Source organism: Chelonoidis abingdonii, chromosome 4 (genome assembly GCF_003597395.2).
Source record: "Chelonoidis abingdonii isolate Lonesome George chromosome 4, CheloAbing_2.0, whole genome shotgun sequence".
Classification (NCBI taxonomy): domain Eukaryota; kingdom Metazoa; phylum Chordata; order Testudines; family Testudinidae; genus Chelonoidis; species Chelonoidis abingdonii.
Window position 1 is genome coordinate 102,265,727 of NC_133772.1, and position 23,094 is coordinate 102,288,820.

Below are 23,094 nucleotides of genomic sequence, written 5' to 3' on the forward strand. Positions count from 1 at the left end.
CCACGAAAGCTCACGCTCCAAAACGTCTGTTAGTCTATAAGGTGCCACAGGATTCTCTGCTGCTTTTACAGATCCAGACTAACACGGCTACCCCTCTGATACTTGACATTAATTTTCATGATTAGCACAAACCTCAAACTATATTGTAATGCAAGCTTGGCATAAAATTCAGGAAGGAGATTGCTTTTACTATTATAAATCTCCTAGTTCTGGCATTTGGTTATTATATGAGTAAATTTAAATTTGTTTTCAACATTTTAAAAATCTCCTGTTTTATTCTATACATACATTCACCATCTAGATAAAGGTGATATGCACGTGATAAACTATACTCAGCATGCATCACTGATCCCCTCAACTGCATTCTGCTCATTAACTCACCTCCCCAAAGACTATATCCAATGTTTCAGATCACGCCGCAGCTTCATATAAGCACCGATTAAAAACATATATCAGCCTACCACAAAACTATTTTTCTTTCTTTCCCTATAAATGAGAATATTCACCCAAAAATTACAATGGGACATGATGGGCAACATGAAGATATAAGAACATTCTTTTAAAAATAATTTTTACCAATTGTGTTCCATCTTGGTTTTTGCAATTATATCCATCAAGCAAGCTACTTATCTTTTTTTCCCTACTTTCTCTTTCAACATTTTAAGTTGCCTTGTACATAGTATTATAGTAACTACTATAACAGAAGGATTATAGTAACTACTGTAATAGAAGAGCTGCTTGACTGCATCATTCTTAAGAATGTCACCTCTCTGGATATTGCCTCTTGGAGGCATGCTATTAAAAGACAACATATACACTGCATCCTACCCAGAGCAGCCAGTGAATACGACTGGAATGCAAATTCACAACACACAGCAAAACCCTTGGATCACCAAAGCCAAGAAACTATACACTCTACATGTGAGTTATGCCTTGAGGATCCCAGAGAGATTCCAGCTGTATCAGGTGGAGGGTGTTGCTGCCTTACTTTAAACAGAACAAAATTTTGTTAATTATTATGCTGAAATCCACAAACTCGGGAGAAATACACAAAGCCATTGAAGGATGGAACAGAGATCAGATCAACTAAACTATTTTAACATAAAATTGGAATATAATCCCAATAACCCTTCGTGCGGATTTGAGACACCACAGCTGTGTGTTACCAACCTTAGCCAGGTTATTCCCCAGCAAAAATCAAGTATTGAGCGGCGGGGGTAGATTAGTAAGAGTATGATCAGAACTATAGCATTTGACTATGACATTAAAATAAAAGCAGTAACTTTGTTTTCCGAATTCTGAAGTTTTCCATATCACAGTACTCCTCTTCTTGGAAGTCAGTTTGGGATAGCATGAAGATTAATGCATAGCTCACGTTGCTAAAATATAGAAGAGGAACGGCAACATGTGTTTTCAACAGAATAGTGCAAGTGTTCTTTTTTCCCCAGAACTGCTTATTTTATAATCTTTTCTGCATTGTTGTTTCTCCAGTCATTACATACTATGTGTCATCCTCTATTATTTGCACAATTACGCTTTTAACTGCTGCAGCTAAGTTTGGATGAGGTTTGACAGTTGAAATATCGAGAAGTGAGAATTTCCCAATGTGCCTTTCATAACATTTCAACCAAAATCTGGTAGGTAGATTTAAGACAACTCTTTCTCTTACAGTGATTTACCAGTTTTGCTAAGACACAGGGCATGCAGAGATTTCTAAAGAAATCAGAGCTGATGTCCTTTTAGATAAGAGAAATATCAGTTGCGTTATGAAAAAATACACATGCCGATGTTTTTAAATCAAGAGATTTTGCACCTTTTTTTTCCTTCAGACTGTTCTAAATTTCACTGCAGAGAATATTCTTCCTCAGAAATTGCTCTGTTCAGAATGACAGCCTCCCTAGTGGAAAAGGACAGTGAGAAGACTATACTAGTGACAGCTGCACTCACATCACGCAAACGGCCACTGTGCACCTGAACATGTGACCATCCTGCTTGAAGCACTGGGGACTTACCAGCAACCTCCAGAGTTAAAAGCATGAGTTGTTACTGCTTGAGTTAAAGAGCTAAGGTCTAGATAGGGGCCATAGCAACTCAGATCCTCTGTGGGTCAGCACTCCGTGGGTCAGTACTCACTCACCAGTTGATTACATAAACACAAAAAACCCAATCCTGTACGTTTAATATTTTAGCATTACTTAACCAAGCACTCTGAATTTGTACGTGTGTGGATTTCTTTAGAGTGTCAAGTTTCCTAAGATCTGGTGTGCAATTTGAACATTTGGGAGAAACTATTTTTAATATCTTTAAGACTGGACCAAGTGGCCATCCCAGTCACAGCTGCATCTTCCCTGTAATTTGGAAATTGATGTGATTATTGTGGAAATTTCTTCCTAGAGATGAAAACAGTTTCATTTTTAAGACAAACCCATTTAAAATCTTAAAAGAAGAGGACAAACTGAACATATTTTAAGATTATATGCACATATTAAAGAGGGAATGTGCACTTTAAAAAGGAACAAGAGTGATGTGAATACGAGAATGGGATTGGGGAATGTTAAAATTACTGCCCCAATTTCAAATGGTAGTATATTGTATGTCATGTATTTAAAATTACACTCGCACAAGCTATCCAGGTAGTCAGCCACTAACAGAAAGGCCTCTAAATGCAGGCACACACAAAGGAAGGGTTCACATCCAAGTAAGTAGCAGAACATTCATGTTATTTACTTTTATTAAGTACTATATTTTAATAAACTCAGCAGTGAACTGTCCTTAGTGATCCTTTCACAACTCCTGAGCTTCAGTAACTGCAGCACATTCACAGTCAGCAGCCCACAACCACTAACCTGTGTTACAGACAGCGGCATATTGTCAGAAGAGGATAAATTTTGCTTGGTGCAAGAAGTGCAAATTTTCCTCTCATCCAAAAGTGAGGAAGCACACAGAATTGCAAGGAACCAACAGACGGTGCAGAGATTCAGGGAAACAGAAAGCGCAGATGAGAAATGAATGTACAACAACAAAGAAAAGAAAAGTACTATAAATTAAAATTCATACCCAAGTTAATTAGTGGTATATGCATGGATCTGTGCAAACTTTCAACACCATTAGTGGTAGATAGCAATTTGACACAGAACTAGAGGTCATGGAAGTAATGCTTCCTAATCTTAAGGAAAGCTTCTCCAGCAGAAAAAAAAAACAATAAGAGGCTTTAAAAGTAACAAACCTGCTTCGTGCACTCAGTGAGGAAGCTCTTGAAATGTTCAACATATAGCAGAAAGGCAGAAGATTTATACATAATTTTAACCCTAAGAAGCATATTGTTTTGGGTGGCAGCAAATCTATTTTCATCCTCACCTGGAAGCATGTAGATAAGAATGTAACAGAACTGAGTCAGAAAGCACAAACTTGTGAGTTTGGTAGGACTGAAAATGATATGCTAGAAAAAAGCTGAGAGAATGGTTCCTTTCAGAGCCTAAGGTCCTAGACATTTGCAGGATCTGAACAATGCAAATGGATAACAGGTCTGGGCAAAACACTGAAAAGTCTACATTGGCTATTCAGACCTTACCACATGAGGACCTGCATTAGTCAACTGTGCACACACATCATACAAAAAACCTACTCTCACAAAGTGGTAAAAAGTACAGTAAACATGTCCTCCTGTTCATGGCCACATGTGACAGTGAAATTGAGTTCACTCTACACACATGAGCAGAGCAGCAAAGCCACCTCAAAGGAAAGGGTACAAATCTCTGGCTGAACCAGACAGTTTGCACTACTTGGAGAGACAGTATCATGGAAACAATACTCATGCAGCTGCTCCAAGAGAAGCTTGATATTCAACTCTCTATACAAGGAATATACATATAAAATTTAAGCTTGATGCTGAGACTGGAGGAAATATTTTATCAGAACATACCTTAAGGCAGATTCTGGGTTCAGTCAAAACAAGAAGGCAGTCTTATGTTATTCTAAGAGCACATAAGCAGCTCCAGGATAGAACCTGTAGGTGAGCACAAGTCATTCTCATAGCAGCAACAGCCAAGGGGAAAAAAAAAAAAAACGGATTCTGACTTTTCATTATACTACTACTACTACTAGACAAAGAAGTTTTCACTGAGGTCAACTAAGTCTGAAAATTGGGAACAAAACACACTAAGGCCCCATTTTCAAAGAAGGATTAGTTGTACAATACCCAGATTTCTTTCAGGGACTGGTACGGTTCCCTGGAACACAACATACAGTAGAACCTCAGAGTTACGAACAGCAGAGTTACAAACTGAGCAGTCAACCACACACCTCATTTGGAACAGAAGTACCCAATCAGGCAGCAGCAGAGACCAAAACAAACAGCTACAGTACATTACTGTGTTAAATGTAAACTACTTAAAAAAAATAAAGGGAAAGCAGCATTTTTCTTCTGCATAGTAAAGTTTCAAAGCTGTATAAAGTCAATGTTCAGTTGTAGACTTTTGAAACAACAACTATAATGTTTTGTTCAGAGTTAGGAACATTTCAGAGAGTTACGAACAACCTCCATTCCTGAAGTGTTTGTAACTCTGCAGCTCTATTGCATACACTAAACCATCAGTTACCCTGAAATACAAGGATGCAAAAATATAACATCATCTGAGTCTGACAGACTCAAAAGTTGTACTAAGATGTTTGGAAATGGTGGACGTAATAGCTAAAGTAAACACATCTACACTTAAGGTCAACAACTGGGGAGGGGAGGGAAATTAACTTAAAATATACAAGCAATCTCTGAACAGTTAGCCATTATCTTCAAGAACTCATAGAGGACAAAGGAGTCCCAGCCGACCGAAGAAGGGCAGAGTACTCATCTTTAAAAAAGAGAACAAAGAGGCCCTGGAGAATTATAGACCACTCAGCCTAACTGGAAAGGTACTGGAATAAATTAAACAATCAGTTTGGAGAGACAAGGTGGGTGAGGTGATATCTTTTATTGAACTAACTTCTGTTGATGAAAAAGACAAGCTTTCAAGCTACAGAAAGCACTTCTTCAGGTGTCTCTAATTACCTTGGAACCAACACAGCTACATTAAAACTGCAATCTGTTTGTAAGCACCTAGAGGATAACAGGATATAAGTAATAGCCAACATGGATTTGTCAAGAACAAATCATGACAAACTAACCTAATTTTCTTCTTTGACCTGATTATTGGCCTAGTGGATAGGGGGAAGCTGTAGACATGACACTGATTATAGTAAGGCTTTTGATGCAGTCCCACATAACATTCTCATAAGCAAAGTAGGGAAATGTGGTCTAGATGAAATTAACACAAGGTGGGTGCAAAAGTGTTGAAAGACCATACTCAAAGAGTAATCAGTGGTTTTATGTCAAATTGGGAAGGCATATCTTGTAGGATTCCACAAGGATCAGTCCTATGTCTGGTACTATCTAATGTTTTCATTAATGGCTGGGGTAATGGAGTGGGGAGTATGTTTATAAAATTTGTGGATGACACCAAGCTCGGAGAAGTGGGAAGCACTTTGGAGGACAGGATTAGAATTCAAAATGACCTTGACACACTGAAGAATTGATCTGAATTCAACAAAATGAAATTCAAAAAAGACAAGTGCAAAATAGTACACTTAGGAAGGAAAATAGTGGATCATAAATTGAATATGCACCAACGATATGATGCAGTTGCAGAAAAGGCTAATATACTGGTGGGGTATATTAACAGGAGTGTCGGTTGTAAAACATAGGAGGCAATTACCCCACTCTACTCAGCTCTGATGAGGCCTCAACTGTAGTATTATGTTCATTTATGGGCATTCAAGAAAAACATGTGACAGTCTGTACCCTTATGTTCACCCCTTTTACAAGACTATGATAAATTCTGTACAAAGATGCCTTGTGTCTATCATTATCCTGGCAAAATATGTGTGGCAACACCATATGTAAAGTTATAAGATTCTACTGTACAACATTACTGAGATATGTTCCAAGTTTGGAAAAGCGAACACAAACTAGTTCCTCAAAGACAAAAGGCAAACTGATGCCTCACCCAGGTGTCAACAAAAACAAATAGACTATAACCTGGATAAGTGACCATTCTTCGACAGGAAAAAGGGTGTGAGAGAAATCTACACTTTGGCAAAGAAACAGCTTGAGGTTACCATGCCCCAGGCCTTCTGTCTCCTGAACCTCAGCTGAAGATGATTCTCAAAGTATGAAAATGCAGAACAGATGCCCCAAGTTACTCTTCCCTTTCTCTCTGCTCACCGAAACACCAGCACCTGAAGGGCAAGCAAATTAATACTGAACTGGGGGAGGAGTTCTGGCTGAAAGGATTCTGGTTGGTAAACCTGCTAGAGCATGTGGTGAGAGAAGCCTTTGCTTTGAATTTATTTAGCTTGTTAAATTAGATATTAATTTTGTTTTATCTTTTATTTTCTTGTAACTAATTCTGATTTTTATGTCTCATTACTTGTAATCACTTAAAATCTATCTTTCTGTAGTTAATAAACTTGTTTTATTGTTTTATCTAAACCAGTGTGTGTTTGGATTTAAGTGTTTGGAAAACTTCATTTGGGATAACAAGATTTGCGCATATCATTTTCTATTAATGAAATGACAGACTTTATAAGCTTGGATTGCCCAGGAGGGTGCTGAGCCGTGTAAGACGCACATTTCTGTGGGAAAGTCTAGGACTGGGAGTTTGTTGGTGCTGACATGGAGTGTAATTCATGACTATAGCACTCATACAATATAGCTGGGAGAGATTTACATGCTGGAGGGCTGTGTGTGAGCTGACCAAGAGCAGTTGCTCTCAGAGCAAAGCAGTGTAAAAGGCACCCTAGTTTGCAGAATTGAGGAGACACAGCCATCCATCAGTCTAGATTGTACCCTGGGAAATGTCACAATGTGAAAGAACTGGAAAGCATCCAAAGGAGAGCTACAGAAATGATAAAAGGTTTAGAAAATATGACCCTGTGAGGAAAAGTTAAAAAAATAGGTATGTTTAGTCTTGAAAAAAGAAGACTGAAAAGGGATCTGATAACAGTCTTCAAATATGTTAAGAGTTGCTACAAAGAGATCAGTTATCAGCTGTTCTCCACTGAAGGTAGGACAAGAAGTAATCAGCTGAATCTGCACCGAAGAAGATTTAGGTTAGATATTAGGAAAAACTTTCTAACTGTAAGGATAGTTAAGCACTAGAATAGGATTCCCAGGGAGGTTGTGGAATGTCTTTCATTTGAGGTTTATGAAATAAGTTAGACAAACATCTGTCTTGGGATGAGTCAGGAGAGGTATTTCCAGTAAAGATAAGGAGGTGTTAGTACTGTTATACGTGGCACTGGTGAGGCCTCATCTAGAATAGTGTGTGTAGTTCTAGTCTCCCATGTTTGAGAATCATAAATTGTTAGGGTTGGAAGGGACCTCAGGAGATCATCTAGTCCAACCCCCTGCTCAAAGCAGGACCAATCCCTAAATGGCCCCCTCAAGGATTGAATTCACAACCCTGGGTTTAGCAGGCTAATGCTCAAACCACTGTGCTATTCCTCCCCCCAACAGAAGTAGGATGCTTCCTGTCCACCAGGTCTCAAGACAAAATCTTCTCTATCGATATAATGTGTGTTTAACTAGGAGAGGGGAATCTGCATCCACCTCAGGCTTGTACGCTGACAGGAAATAAAACCTGTAGTACTGGTTGGCCTACTAACCTACTGAGGCACTCCAGTTCCACTAGCCCTGAAAGTAGGGAGCCTGTCTCTCCTGTGCTCTCAGTGAGTCTTCTCTGCTGGGACCAGGTAGCGTGGAAGGATGAAGTCAAACTGGAACAGGTGCAAAGAAGGGCTACTAGGATGATCCGAGGAATGGAAAACCTGTCTTATGAAAGGAGACTCAAAGTGCTTGGCTTGTTTAGCCTAACCAAAAGAAGGCTGAGGGGAGATATGATTGCTCTTTATAAATATGTCAGAGGGATAAATATCAGGGAGGGAGAGGAATTATTTAAGTTACGTACCCAATGTGGACACAGAACCATGTATAAACTGGACTCTACGAGTTTAGACTTAATTAGATGAAGGTTTCCAACATTAGAGGACTGAAAGTCTTGGAACTGCTTCCAAGGAGTATGCAGCAAAAGACAATCTGGCTTCAAGACTACAGCTTGAATAAGTTTATGGAGGGGATAGTATGAGGATACTTTAATTTTGGCCCTTAATTCATCTTGATTATTAGCAGATAAATTATCGCAAAGTCTGTGATGGATGTTAGATGGTGGATATGATTACTACAGAGTATTCTTTCCTGCGTGCTGGCTGGTGAGATCCTTGCCCAGATGCTCAGGGTTTAACTGATCACCATATTTGGGGTCAGGAAGGAATTTTCCTCCAGGGCAGATTGGCAAAGGTCCTGGAGGTTTTTCACCTTCCTCTGCAGTGTGGAGCATGGGTCACTTGCTGGAGGATTCTCTGCACCTTGAGGTCTTTAAACCACTGAGGCCTTCAGTAACTCAGACATAGGTTAGGGGTTTGTTACAGGAGAGGGTGGGTGAGATTCTGTGGCCTGCGTTGTGCAGGAGGTTAGACTAGATGATCATAATAGTCTCTTCTGGTCTTAAAGTCTATGAGTCAGGGATGGTCTAGGTGTATATGATCCTTCTTTGGCATAGGGGGCAGAAATAGATGACTTACTGAGGCTGCTTCCAGCCCTATATTTCTGTGATTCTATACCTGGATCCTCCAGATCTTAATAAGGCCAGAAAAAGGCAGCATTACATCATTCCAACACCAATATATGTCCAGTGTCAACTAGGTGGCAAAAAATTGACAGAGGTTGCTCACACTATGTGACAACAAGTAACTTAACATTCTGTGATGAACATGCCTTCTCTCTTTACTCCATTTTTGCTAAGATTTTTCAGAATTATTATTGATTTTTCAAAGTAACACAAACATATTAGAACTCATGCAAGAAAATATATCCAGGTATCATTCACATTTTAGAGGACATAAGGTCAAATTATCATATTCTCATAAAAACCAGTACGGATCACATAGCCTAATATTCCAGTCTTTCACTCTTAAGCTTAACTTCATCTTTCTCCCCCCCACACGCACTTACCCCTTAATTTTTTCCCTTCTCTAAAAATAAATCTAGAAGTCACTTGCTCGTCTATTAAGTGATGTACTAAGTCACCTCAGCTGCCACTTTTCCAGCAAATGCAAGCACAACACCTTTAATCTTCCTTTATAAATTAAGCTCTTCAAACATTTTTATTGATCTAAATGCACTGTCTTCAAGGAAATAACTTCCCTGATATGGTTCAATGACCACTACTGCATGCAGTTCCACAGATGGGAGTCTAACCAATGACTTATATAGTGAGAGTTTTACAATCTATCAGACCATCAATAAAATCTTGTATATTGTTTGTCTTTATAGTGATTTCCCCTTAGTTCCACTATTTTTCTGAGATAATCCCCAGATCATCTTCTATCTGCTGGGTGATAGGTTTCCATCCCCAGTATATAATAATAATCATAAACCTTTCTACATTTAATTGCATTTAGCATCACATGAGCAAGTCTCCTAAGTAATGCCAGTCTTTTTTAATTTGGTTGCATTGCCCCTCATTACATACTCTACTTCTAACTTCATCATCATATGGAAACTATAGGCAAAATTCTCTGTGAAGTTCTTCATAGCCTGGATCTCTTTAATATTAAGAACGTGGAATTCCCAGCTGGGTCAATGGGATTTCACTAAAGGAAACAGTCATAGAACAAGCAATAGAAGTCTGCATCGAGCTCTGAGATTCTGTTCTCAAATTAACTCACACTGAAATTATTATTATTAGGGCTGTCGATCAATCACAGTTAACTCATGCGATTAACGCAAAAAAATTAATTGTGATTAAAAAATGAATCCTGATTAATCAGTTTTAGTTGCATTGTTAAACAACAGAATACCAATTGAAATTTATTAAATATTTTGGAAGTTTTTCTACATTTTCAAACATATTGATTTCAATTACAACACAGAATACAAAGTCTACACTACTCTCTTTGTATTAATTTTTTATTAAATATTTGCACTGTAAAAATGATAAAAGAAACAGTATTTCAATTCACGTCATACAAGTACTATAGTGCAATCTCTTTATCATGAAAGTGCAACTAAGAAATGTAGATTTTTTGTTACATAACTGCACTCAAAAAAACAAAACAATGCAAAACTTTACAGCCTACAAGTCCACTCAATCCTACTTCTCATTCAGCCAATTATAAGACAAACATTTGTTTACATTTACAGGAGATAATACTTCACACTTCTTATTTACAGTGTCACCAGAAAACAAGAACAGGCGCTTGCATGGGACTTTTGTAGTATTTATGTGCCAGATATGCTAAACATTCGTATGCCCCTTCCAGATAACATGCTTCCGGCTGCTGACGCTCGTTAAAAAAAAATGCATTAATTAAATTTGTGACTGAACTCCTTGGGGGAGAATTGTATGTCTCCAGCTCTATTTTACCTGCATTCTGCCATATATTTCATGTTATAGTAGTCTCAGATGATGAATCGGCACATGTTCATTTTAAGCACACTTTCACTGCAAATTCGACAAAATGCAAAGAAGGTACCAATGTGAGACTTCTAAAGATAGCTACAGCACTTGACCCAAGGTTTAAGAATCTGAAGTGCCTTTCAAAATCTGAGAGGGATGAGATGTGGAGCATGCTTTCAGAAGTCTTAGAAGAGCAACACTATAATGCGGAAACTACAGAACCCAAACCACCAAAAAAGACAATCAACCTTCTGCTAATGGCATCTGACTCAAATGATAAAAATGAACATGCGCCGGTCTGCGCTGCTTTGGGTTGTTATCATGCATCCATGCTGATGACAGGTTCTCATGTCCTCTGGAATGGTGGTTGAAGCATGAAGAGACGTGAATCTTTAACGTATCTGGCATGTAAATTTATTGCAACGCTGGTTACAACAGGTGACATTGTGACAGTTTCAGATGACATTGTGAACAAGTGGGCAGCATTATCTCCTGCAAATGTAAATGAACTGGTTTGTCTGAGCAATTGGCTGAACAAGAAATAGAACTGAGTGGACTTATAGGCTCTAAAGTTTTATATTGTTTTATTTTTGAATGCAAGTATTTTTTGTACATAATTCTACATTTGTAAGTTCAACTTTCATGATAAAGAGATTACACTATAGTACTTGGATTGAAAAATACCATTTCTTTTGTTTTTTGCAGTGCAAATATTTGTAAACAAAATAAATATAAAGTAAGCACTGTACACTTTATATTCTGTGTTATAACTGAAATCAATATATTTGAAAATGTGGAAAACATCCAAAATATTTAAATAAAAGGTATTCTATTATTGTTTAACAGCACGATTCATCACGATTAATTTTTTTAATTATTTGACAGCCCTAATTATATATAAATGTACAGAGTTCCTAAAACAATCACTTGGAATACTCCATTTGTAACCCCTTTCAAGCCTGCAAAAGTTTCAATGGTTCTGCTGATAAACCAGTTCTCACCTCATTCTACCTCTCACTCTATGTGACTTTCCCTTTTGTATCCTTTAATAATCTCTAACATGGAACCATGTCAAATGCTTTCAGAAGATATAACTATGCTACACCTACCAAATTTCCCTTGCCTATAATGGCAGGGATACAATACCCCACCACAAAAGTTACTTACTCCACTATTTCCTTTGCCTAATCCAAACTGACTCCTATTAATCTAACTGGTCTTTTCCAGTTGTTCCCTCACTACATTCCTTAAAATAATTTCCCCAAAAAGCTACAGTTGCACACATTGGCTTATAGTTTCTGGCTTTGATCTTTTTTTTATTAATGCTGAACACTTTCAAATCTTTAGAAATCTCTCAAAGCTACTAAAAAATTTTAAAGACCAATTAAAAAAGTATCATATTTATCTGCTTGCTTCAAAATTTAACTGGATCTTGTTCTTTGTATACTTCAAATCTATCTAATAGTTTTATAATCAAGTTTTGTTATTTGTAAACTACTTGTAATGTTATTTACCTGCAATATCATCATTATACTATGTACTCAAGCTCTGCCTATGTTGCTCTTGGAAAAATGATCCATGGCTCAGATATATCTCCACTTTCTTCTTCTGTATCAGATAAGTATACTGTTCATTTGTCTCTAAAAAGAATATTTTCTATCTGAAATTATATAGGCAGTTCAGTTTTAATTAGATATCTCTTTTGTATGAGGGAAGAAAAGGTCCTATTGTGATGGAGTACTTCATGCAGCAGGGAGAAAAAAAAAAAAGGCTAGGTAGGTTGTTTATTCAGGAGGTACACAGAAGGGAGCGAGAGATTCTGAATGAAAGGCTCCAGTTAGATCAGAAAGTTCATTTAGGGCATCACAATTTCAGGATAACTGTACCTGCCTTTACGCAACCATGGAGTGGGAATACATCCCCTTAAAGGTTTTCAGCTCCCAGACATCACCTCGGGTGGGTGGAGACGTACATCTCATTCCCTTCTGACCAGGGGTTTTAAGGCTGCAGAGCTCCCTCCCCTACACTGCAATATCCCCAGCAAACCAGTCTGCCTAAAAGGCGGCATGTGCTTTGCTTTCTCTCTGGGCTATGACCAGTGTATTGCTAGGGTCAGGGCTGCCCAGAGGATTCAGAGGCCCTGGGGCAAAGCGGGGGAGCTGCGGCGCTTGTACTCACCCGGCAGCAGTCCAGGTCTTCGGGGGCATTTCGGCAGCGGGGAGCCCTTCAGTCACTCAGCAGCACTGAAGGGCCCCCTGCCACCAAAATGCTGCCGAAGACCCGGACCGCCGCCAGGCCAGGGCTCGTAGGGCCCCTGCGGCGCCATGGGCCTGGGGCAAATTGCCCCACTTGCGCCCCCCCGGCGGCCCTGGCTAGCATTGTCAACTTTGTAATCACACAAAACTGAACACCCTTCCCTCACCCTAGCCCCAAGGCTCCACCCCTTCTGCAAGGCCCCACTCCCCACTCACTCCATCTCCCCTTTCTCTGTTGCTCGCTTTCCCCCACCCTCACTCACTTTCATCAGGCTGGGGCAGGGGATTGGGATGCGGGAGGGGGCGAGGGCTCCGGCGGGGGGTGCAGGCTCCGAGTGAGCCAGAAATGAGGGGTTCAGATGGCTGACGGGGGCTGGGGCAGGGATATAGGAGAAGGCGAGGGCTCTGGCTGTGGGCACAGGCTCTGGGGTGGGTGCTGGGGATAAGGGGGCTTGGAGTGCAGGAGAGGGCTCCAGGCTGGGGCCTGTGAATTTGGAGTGCAGGAGGGGGCTCAGGGCTGGGGCAGGGTGTTAGGGGTGTGGACTCCGGCCAGGTGGTGCTTACCTCAGGCAGCTCCCAGAAGCATCCTGGATGTCTGGCTCCTAGGCGGAGGCGCCAGAGGCTCTGAATGCTGCCAGCCAATGGAAGCTGCGAAGCAGGCGGTCAGGGTAGGGGCAGCATGTGGAGCCCCCATGGCCGTCCTTGAACCTAGGAGCCAGACATGTCAGTCGCTTCTGGGAGCCACATGGAGCCAGGGCAGGCAAGGAGCCTGCCTTGGCCCTGCTGGGCCGCCGGCCAGACTTTTAGCAGCCCGGTCAGCAGTGCTGACCAGAGCCACCAGGGTCTCTTTTCAACTGTTCCAGTCGAAAGCCAGACGCCTGGCAACCCTATGTATTGCCAGCAGTTAAGTTACCACACAGCTCCTTCCAATCTAGCACCTTTATTCTTAAAATAAAAGCATTACAGAGAAAGCATATAAAAACAATAAATGAACCTACACACATGCTAAAAAGCTTACCAAAGACCACCTCCAACTCCAACATAGGATTCTGGTAGATGTCAGTCTTCTAAACCCCAAAATTGTGTTTTTTCCTGTGGTTAAACGTTCAAATTAAATCTTTAGATCAGGAACCAGAATTAAGTTTGGGCAGCTCAGCCATATCTTTATACAGCCTGGGTCTTTGATCTTGCCTTCCATAATAGGGAATGAGCAGGCAGTTGGCCTCTCCTCAAGGCATAGCTTCAAAAGGCTTGGTTTTTGCATAATCAGAGATGTGGAATTTGCATTAGCTACTCCCTTGGAATTCCCCAGGAAATCCACTTACGGTTCTAGAAAGTTCATACTTATCCAGAACAACTCAATATAGTCTCCTAAACTCCTTTAAATGTCCCAGGTCTCACATCTGTCACATCTTGCCCCTAGGGAAATACATACAATCCTGGCCCACCTTAATACAATAAGGCCTTCCAAGGATATTGCAGGAAATTGTCATACTGGGGATTTAATGCTTTGTTACCTGTCTGCCTCTGTTTAAAGGTCCCAGAGAATACAGATGTGTAGGTGAGTGGAATATCCATTCCTTCGTCTGTAGAACAAGATAAGGTATGTAGGTATATCCTAATGCAGAGGTTCCCAAAGAGTAGCGCATGAGGACGGGGTCATGTGCTTGTGGGGCCATGAGCTGGGAACATGGCTGGAGGGTGGACCGGAGCACAGCTGGGGGTGGGCAGGGGCTGGGCCACCCTCCAGCCATGTTCCCAGCTCATGGCCTCACAAGCACATGGCCCCGTCCCCAGCCTCGGCAATGGTCATGACTCTGAGGCTGGAGACAAGGCAGGGAAGGCAGGGCTGTGGCTCTGTTCCTACCCTTGTCCCGAGCAGGCCTCAGATTCACCCACAGCTGTAGCCCCAGCCTCAGCCCCCTTACCCTGTGCACGCTCCCTCCTCGCCACCCCACTCCAAGCCAAGCCATGGCCCCGCTCCCAGCTTGGGAAGGGGGTCGCAGACAGGGGTAAAGGGCTGCACAACCCTCAAAAGTTTGGGGACCACTGCCCTAATGTGTATCAAATGTAGGCATCCCTCCTACTTGCATGCTCAGTAGAAGGCTATGAGTTTTGTTCGCAGAGGGGAAAATCCTCTTGATTCTGAGTATATGTCCTTCACTGCAATCAAAAGATAAGACAAAAAAGCAATTTTCTGTCTCTCTCTCTACTACTACTCTCTACTAACCTCACTTCCTTCACTCCCACCCCAGGAAGGGATTTCTTTGATTACTGTCAAAATCTTGTTTACTTTAGGATGGTTTATGCAGAGTGGAACAAATAAACCTCATGTGTTTTCTGGGGCTGTTTGAAAACCCTTGCAGACAAGGGAAAGCACTTCTTAATATTAAATTTTTCCTTAAATAAAAGCCCCTTTTCCCCATTCAGGTCCCGGATTGGAGAACGGTGGCTAACTATGTTAGGGCCATATTAGGTGCCCCTGACCAAAGATAGCCAGGAAGACCGTAAGCAGGTAACTTTCTGCAGCTAATTATGTTTATCATATGTCCATGGGAAGTTGGGTATCTGGGTTCAGGAATTCATGAGAAGTGTCCAGGTCCAGTCTGTTACTCTCAGATGCCTGTTGCTAACAGCAAATGTCTACACCAAAGCGTATATGGGTGCATTATTCTGGCCGCAATACAGCTCTACCTTTGCTTTATTTTGTTTCCATTTTTCTGTTACTAAATGGTCTGTTTGTAAAATTACAACATTCTTTATTGTGAAAATTCAGTAATACTGCAAAGCTGTAACTGGTTATATTTATAAGGCTCTGTGAATAAAGTTTTATGGCATACAAAGGCCGAAATCTGTCTCTCTTCACTTTTTAACAACAACAGACACAAATTAACACTCCTGTAGCTTTAGCTGTACCCATATTCTGGCCAGTTGAGGGCTCACATATATCACTCACACAGATTACTCATCCCAGAAGCAGAATTAATCCAACATGAGGCAGTGTAGTAGCCACCCAAAGACAATTTGAAACACACAAGGCACACATCATGACTGCTGAGCTCTCTGAAATATTCATGCACAGCCTTCACATGAGCTTGAGGAATGTCAACGCTGTGGTCCTGGAAAGAGACAAGACTGGGTCCCAATAGTTGCGCCCATCAGTCTACTGCTGCCTATAGCATTCACAGTGAAAGAAGACAAGCCAGCCAGTGTTTGATGCTAAAATATTAATGGTTATACCTCATAAAAATCCATGTCTTCATGTCAGAGAACTAAATAATATATTAATATCAGGACTGAAAGCTTGTAAAATGACCATACATTCTATGACTACCCCACCAATTAGCTGCATTTTTATTAGCAATAATATATGAATTGTCTCAATCAAAGAAGCTTGGTACAACAGCACACTACCACAACACATTAGATACTAACAGAAACAAATACTTTCAGATAATTAGAAAACCTGTATAAAATTTAGCTCCCCCATTGTATTTATCAGTGTGTGGCACAAAATAAGATATTCTTACTTTCTTAATGACTGCCAAAACATTAAGAAAAAATTTAGAAGAAAATTGTGAAGATATTTCTTGATTAGGTAGATTAGAATAACTAAGAAGTATAGTCTCGCTGTATTTTGCTACATGCTTTCCCTTAAATCTCAGCCTGAAGAAGCATTCTATTGTGGTCAGCTAAACCCCAAAAGGATGATAATTCAAGTTCTGTGTCTACAGACAACAAAAATTTTATTTTCCAATATTTTCTCAGTCTTATGGCAGAGATATTCTAAAAGTTAAGTGCTGACATTTTCTGGTAATTCTCACTCCTTTTCAATTATATCACCACTTTGACAATTTTACTCCACCTCAGATGAAGAACAAATAACCCCACATGAAAAATCCCAAAGAATTTTGTCTTAGTGGTTCTAGCTATGAATCACATACATTCAAGGGGATTCAATTTAGTCAGCTTCAGAGCAGTTCTTAACAGATTCAGAGATGTTTGAGTTCATGCTGCCAATTGACATGTACCATTGCACCCTGCTGAGAAAGTGTTGATAAAAGGTCAACATGTTCCCCCCTCCATATAACTATCTCAGGATGATACTCATGCAATAAGAACAGGAGTACTTGTGGCATCCTAGAGACTAACAAATTTATGCATCCGATGAAGCGGGCTGTAGCCCACAAAAGCTTATCCTCAAATAAATTTGTTAGTCTCTAAGGTGTCACTCCTATTCTTTCTGCAGATACAGACTAACATGGCTGCTACTCTGAAACTCATGCAATAGCGTTTTTTGCAGCCAACACAGAACAATACACTTTTGACAACAATCTTTTTCCTTCCTTTCACTACCCATGTCATTCACATTATTAGTTGCTAATATAACCATATTCTCTTACAAACTAACAGCACCGTAATCTTTATATTTCAGTTACTATCATTATATATACACATGCACACAATCCATAACCTTCATGGGCCTAATCCTACAAGCATACGCTTAACTTCATGCATTGTGAGAGGTTTCATTTACTTTAATAGCGCTACTTACATTGCATAAAGTTAAACATGCATAAATCTTTACAGGATCAGGGGCAAAGGTACCAGTCTTGCAGTGATACCCAACACAAGTGAACCTCTGCATTCATGCAATGCTACACTGACTTCAGTGAGACTCTGTACAGGCACAGGGTCTGTTTGCACAGACGTTACTGCAGGATCGTGGCCTAATCTAGGAGAGACATATGTGAGCAACCCTATAGCTAGAGTGAGTTTATGATCACCATAAAAGACGGAGAGCAGAGTTTTACAGTCTAATATGGCAACCAAAAATGAATAATTAAATTAATTTAAATTGCACTTCCTGGATCCCAGTCTAATGCCTCATGGTACAAATTTGGAACAGATTACATAAAACATAGTACTTGCCTGGTAGGTAGTAAGTACCTACTTTACAGGCACAAAAGTACTTGAGAACAGTGTGATGTTTCAGTACAACAGTCACTTCTGTGAAATTTCCTTCTTAACCTTGACAAGTTACAATTTCCTGTAATATCAAATAGTAAGCAAATGCTTAAAATTTAAACAAGTTACAGTGCTATACTCTTCCAAAAATAACAAGCATGTGGTAAGGTAACAGGAAAACATGCTCTTAACAAAAACAAAACAAAACAAAAAACTTCTTTCAAGCTCTTGAGCATAAAATAGTTCAGAATAAAAATATACAGAAAATAAGGAGTTGAGGGACCACTTACTCCATAAAAGGTTGAATTGTTCTTTGCTAGATTAGCCTTTCTTATCGCTTCTTCATTTTTTTCTTAATTGAAAGACTCTCTGAATTATTGTATAATCAACTGCAAGATGTTGACTCTGTAGTCACTGCTGCTAGTGTGCTTTCAGCATGTATACAGCCATCAGCTTCATATATTCGTACACCAACTTTATGATAACAGAAGAACAGATATTTAATTTAGTCATACATATTGAAATATTCTACCCAGTAGCTCAAGATGCTTGTGCAATCTTTTAAAAGATAAAAACTAAGGCCTCAATCCTAAATATAATTACAATAAAGAGTAACTTTACTCATGCAAATAAAATTGTGTATAATGAGACTACTTATGCGAATAAAGTTATGCCATGTAGGTGTTTGTAGGGTGGGAAATTTCCCCCAGTACAAATAATTTATAAATTACTCTTTACCAAAAAGATGTAAGCTACCAGCAACAAAACTACCTTTCTTCAACCATACCACTCCCTCAAGCTCTTCTCTCCCCACAAAGCCTGGGAAAACAGATGACCTTTGCAGCATCTCCTGAACAACAAACTGGGACTCTGATAGACCATGGAAATGAGACAGATCTACATTTGAGGACACTACGAAGAAAAACTCCTCAGTATCTATTTCTTTTTCAAAAGAAGTTATATGTTACAGTTACTAAATATAACTGTTTAAGATTTTCATGCCAGTTCTTAGTAAAAACAGTGTATCAGACATGAGAACCAATTTATTTAAATTAGTAGTCCTTCTTTAGGCAATATAATAATGTTGTGAAATAATGTTGTAGACACAAAATACCGCACACTGGGATACTTCAAACAGATTAAATAAATATGCTAGTCTGGGCACAAAACTATGAACAATGGATGCAGTGATCTAAGTACGTTTCCATTATTTCCCGTACAATAAGTTATGAATGGATAAAAGTACTTCATGTCTGCCTTCTTTACAGAAAGCAATCTGCTTCTGTCTAGCTTTGAAAATAGACATTGTAATATTATACAAAAGGATATGTTTTCCATATTGAAATTAAATAAGTGTGCACATCAAAACAAATAACTCTCCTTAAAATGTGATCTAAAAGTAGGTATTTTAGAATCTATGCTGACATGTTCAAACTATTTTGAAACCACCTTTATTAAATACACTGTAAAACAAAATGGAGAAGTTCACCATATTTAAGGAAACTTTGATTTACACCAAGACTTTAAGTGAGACCATCAACTTAAAAACATGCACACACCCCTGGCTGAAATTCTTTTACTTATTATACCTGAGATCCTTATAAAGAAAAAAATAGAGAGAAATGGTTTCCTTACTCTTTCACTTTGTTTATTTTGGGTATCTGACTGCACCATGTCTCATCACTTTCCCCTCTATAGTCCGAGTCACCTTTCCCACTCCAACAGAAGAGAGAGAAAAATATTATTTTGAAAATGTGTGATTGCCAATTTAGGTGGGTTTACCAATGAAGGGGAGATGGAGGGAGCCAAGGGCAGATGTAACACCTGAAACTAGTTTTATGTCATTTTGTGAAGTTTATTAGATTTGAGATTGACTAATAAATATACCAGAATTCCAAATGAAAAGCAAACCAAGCAAATCTGTGTCATCTTTATAAAGTTTGTCACTTCATAACTTCCTGGGACAAAGATTTCTGCTCAGTATTCTACACAGGACTTCAGCTAGTCAGTGGTTCTACAACTACAGAAATTAGCCGGGCTGTTGACAGGGAGCGATTCAATTAGCCTCATTCTACACAGAGGTCACCTGCCAGTTCCCAAAGCTGAAATTCAGCACCAGCTCATTCCAGCGACCTCCCTCTACCCCACATCCCTTTGTACTGCGCAGACTGGCGCCTGCCACTTACCATCACTTCCGTTTTCAACCAGCTCAATTTGTCACCAAAATGTTTTTTAAAAGCCAAGCGTTTCATAAGCGCTAAAGAGCTAGTTTAGCCTGTTGACAGCGTTTGACGGGGAACTAGGGCAATAGATCTTCGCGGTTTACCCTCCCTATAATGTTACCGCCCAGCTGCAGAAAAAAATCGCCCTCGGTCCTCTGGAGACGCCAGCTGCCCCACATTAAAGTGCCACATAATACATGACAAGTGTGTCAGCTCGCAAGATTAAAGCTGCATCAAATGGCACAGAGCGCAAGGGGACAGAGGGCGCCTGGACTGCTGGACATGGTTTGCCTGGGAAGGAGAGCTCGTGAAACGCTACCCACTGGCTTGGTTCCCGCTTTGTAAAGTGGAAAGTTTCCTCTGCCACCAGGGCTGGGAGGGAGTAACACTGGAGGAAGTTATTGTGCCAGCCCCCCAAGAGCCCCCACCTCCACCAGCTTCCTCCCCTCCCATCCCTCCAAAGCGCACTGATGGAGAGGAAACTTGTAAACTGGGCCCTGCCCGCATGGCGACTGAGCCATTCGAGCTGCAAGCCAGCCGGCCCAGCCGGCGTCCCGAGCGAGACTTGCACAACTAGTGAACGGGGCAAGCCGGGGAGAACGGGGCAGAGGGAGCAGGAGCGAGTCTCTTCCCGCGATCGCTGCATTCACCCCGGAGCCGAGCCCCCCCGGGCGACGGGGGACCAGCTAGGCAGCAGGGAAGTTCCGAGGGCCAGAACTGAGTTTGGGGCAGGAGCTCCGCCTCTGGGTCCCCTTTTACCTTTTGGTCCACGATGGAGCAAGCCATTTCCCGGACGTGCGCCAGGCTGAATTCCCCCGAGGAGTCCTGCAGCAGCAGCACCGGCTCCCGGCTCAGCCCGATCTGGAGGTGAAAGGAGATGCCGCCGCCGGGAGCAGCCCCCGCCGCCGGCTGCAAAGGGCTGGGCGGCCGGATCACCGGAGGGGCGCTCATGGAAAACTTCCCGCAGGCGCAGCAGCAGGGGCGGCGGGAGGGGAGCGGAGAGGCAGAGATAGACAGCCGCGTGAAAAGTTGGTGGGAGCCCCAGGCGCGGTGCAGATCCCCCCGCCGAGTACCCGGGAAGCCCCGGCGCCGCTCCCGGGTGAAAATGGCGGGGGGAGGGGGAGGAATCGGCGGCAGACAGGAAAAGGCGGCGAGACGCCCAGAACGAGGGGGGAGCCCAGCCCAGCCGAGGTGCCGCCGCCGCTGCTGCTGGCTCTGGCTGCGGACTGAAGGCGGCGGTCAGCGCGCCGCACGCTGCGAGCCCAGCGGGAGGGAGGAGGCAGCGCAGCCATAAGCCACCACACGGCGGCCGCTCGAGCAACAGCCGGCCCAGCTCCCAAGTGCCCAAAAGGGGGCTGCGGTGCCCGCCTCCCTCAAGCCCCCACCCCCGGCGAGGAGGGGCCCTTGGACTACGTCGTTTCGCCATTCAAGCCCCAACCCCACCTTGCGGCGCCAAGTTCTCCGCTTCCCGCTTCTCTCCCGGGACACCTGGAGTCCAGTCCACACCTCCCGCCCCGAGCCGGCTCCCTCCAGGCGGGAAAGCGCGTGGCTGGTCCACGAGCATCCCCATCCCGGGCGCAGTACCTTCAAAGCCGCCTTCATCCTGGCCGCTACCCTGCTCCCGCTGCTGCCCGGGGGGCAGAGGCTACGGCGCCCGGTGGCAGAGCGCGAAGAAAGTCGGGGAAGCTTGAGGGGTGGTTCTGTGGCAGCGGAGCGAGCTGTCCCGGGCTGTGGGGACCGCAAGCGCTGGCTTGCGAGGGAGGGGAGGTTTGCATGAAAGTAGGAGCTCAACCCTGTCACCAGCTCGTACCGCCTGTCGCACGCGTTCCCTTCCAGCGGAGCCAGTCCCCCTCAGGAGCCAGCCACACACTGGCGGGGGAGGGAAGTGGTGGATGGCACCAGGGCCGGGGAAGGACAGCTGGCTGTTCTGTGCTGGCTGCTGTTGTGCCACTAGCTCCGGGTGCTCCTCCTCGGTGATTTATTTGTAGGGGACAGGGGGAATCCAGCCCATCCTCGTCCTTACAATAACTTCCCCTCTAGGGAACGTACAGTTTGCCTTTTCAGTTGCTAAGTGGGAACTCTGACACAAAGATCAGGCAGGGTTTCTAACTTTAAAGCACAATGTACGTGACATCTGTTTGCCTATGTCTCCATACAGTAAGGCCAATGGCAGGTGACACTTAACCTAAGTTATCAGTACTGAACTCCTCTTGGAAATGAACTTTGGGAGTGAACTTTGAATAGCCCTGAATACCAAATTAGTGTCTCTTAATTATTTGTATGGCTTCTAGGCATGACAGTGTGTAATAACTTGCGTGTAATAAGCAGAGCTCGTCAAACATTTTCAGAACTTTCTTTTCTAAACAAATTGTCAACATTTATGTACCATTTTAAACTGGATGTGTCATTAGGGTACTGTTTATCTGCATGCATGTTCGGACTATCCATACATCACTATCTTAGCATGTTTATCAGTCACTGTACTAGGTCACAAATTTTTCTTCTTGCATTTAAAGGCTGAGATTTGCATTTTAGTTTTAAATGAGCATTTCCAAACATATTCTTCTATTTTGGCTTTACTGCTGCAAAGCACACATCGTGCCTCTGCTAAGTCTACAATGTTGCCTTTTATTATATATTTTACATACATATGAGTTGCTTTTCCATCTCTTTACACTAGCTATCCTGGTTACGTTATTATGATAAATAGTGTTAATGTTTTATAACAGTTCCTGTTGTCTTATTTTATTGTTCTCCTATCCACAGTCTGTGTCCACTTTTGAAAAAGGAGACAGTTTATTTGCAGTCCCTTTATAGCCACCCAAAACTAGCCTTGAGTACTGGAAAACTATGGCCAAAGATCCTTTACTTTTGGGGAAGACACTATATCAGTTGCCTAGAAACTGTCCATCCTTGAATCTTTTTGATCCACCAGGTTCTAGTGATGTCACATATCCTTGATACTTGTTTTACAGTAATTCCTAGAGGCCTCAATATCATATCTGGGTTAGCTGCTTCAAACAGTATCCCATGATTCAACTTTTAAAACCATATGTGATAGCAGACCCAACATCTTCCCTAGCAGTTTCCTGGTCACTA

The 23,094-nt window shown here is 41.8% G+C and overlaps 1 protein-coding gene across 1 annotated transcript in view; it reads right to left on the reverse strand.

Annotated features, from left to right (window-relative positions):
- The window catches only part of PRKD1 (protein kinase D1), a 324,397-nt gene extending 301,698 nt beyond the window's left edge, over nt 1–22,699 (reverse strand). Inside the window, exons 1-2 of the mRNA XM_032796642.2 lie at nt 21,580–22,699; nt 20,755–20,952 (exon numbers count right to left, since the gene is read on the reverse strand). Of these exons, the coding sequence (XP_032652533.1) occupies nt 20,755–20,952; nt 21,580–21,597 (216 nt within the window). The 5' untranslated portion in view covers nt 21,598–22,699. The remainder of the gene's footprint in view (nt 1–20,754; nt 20,953–21,579) is intronic.
- Between the last annotated feature and the right edge of the window lie 395 nt (nt 22,700–23,094).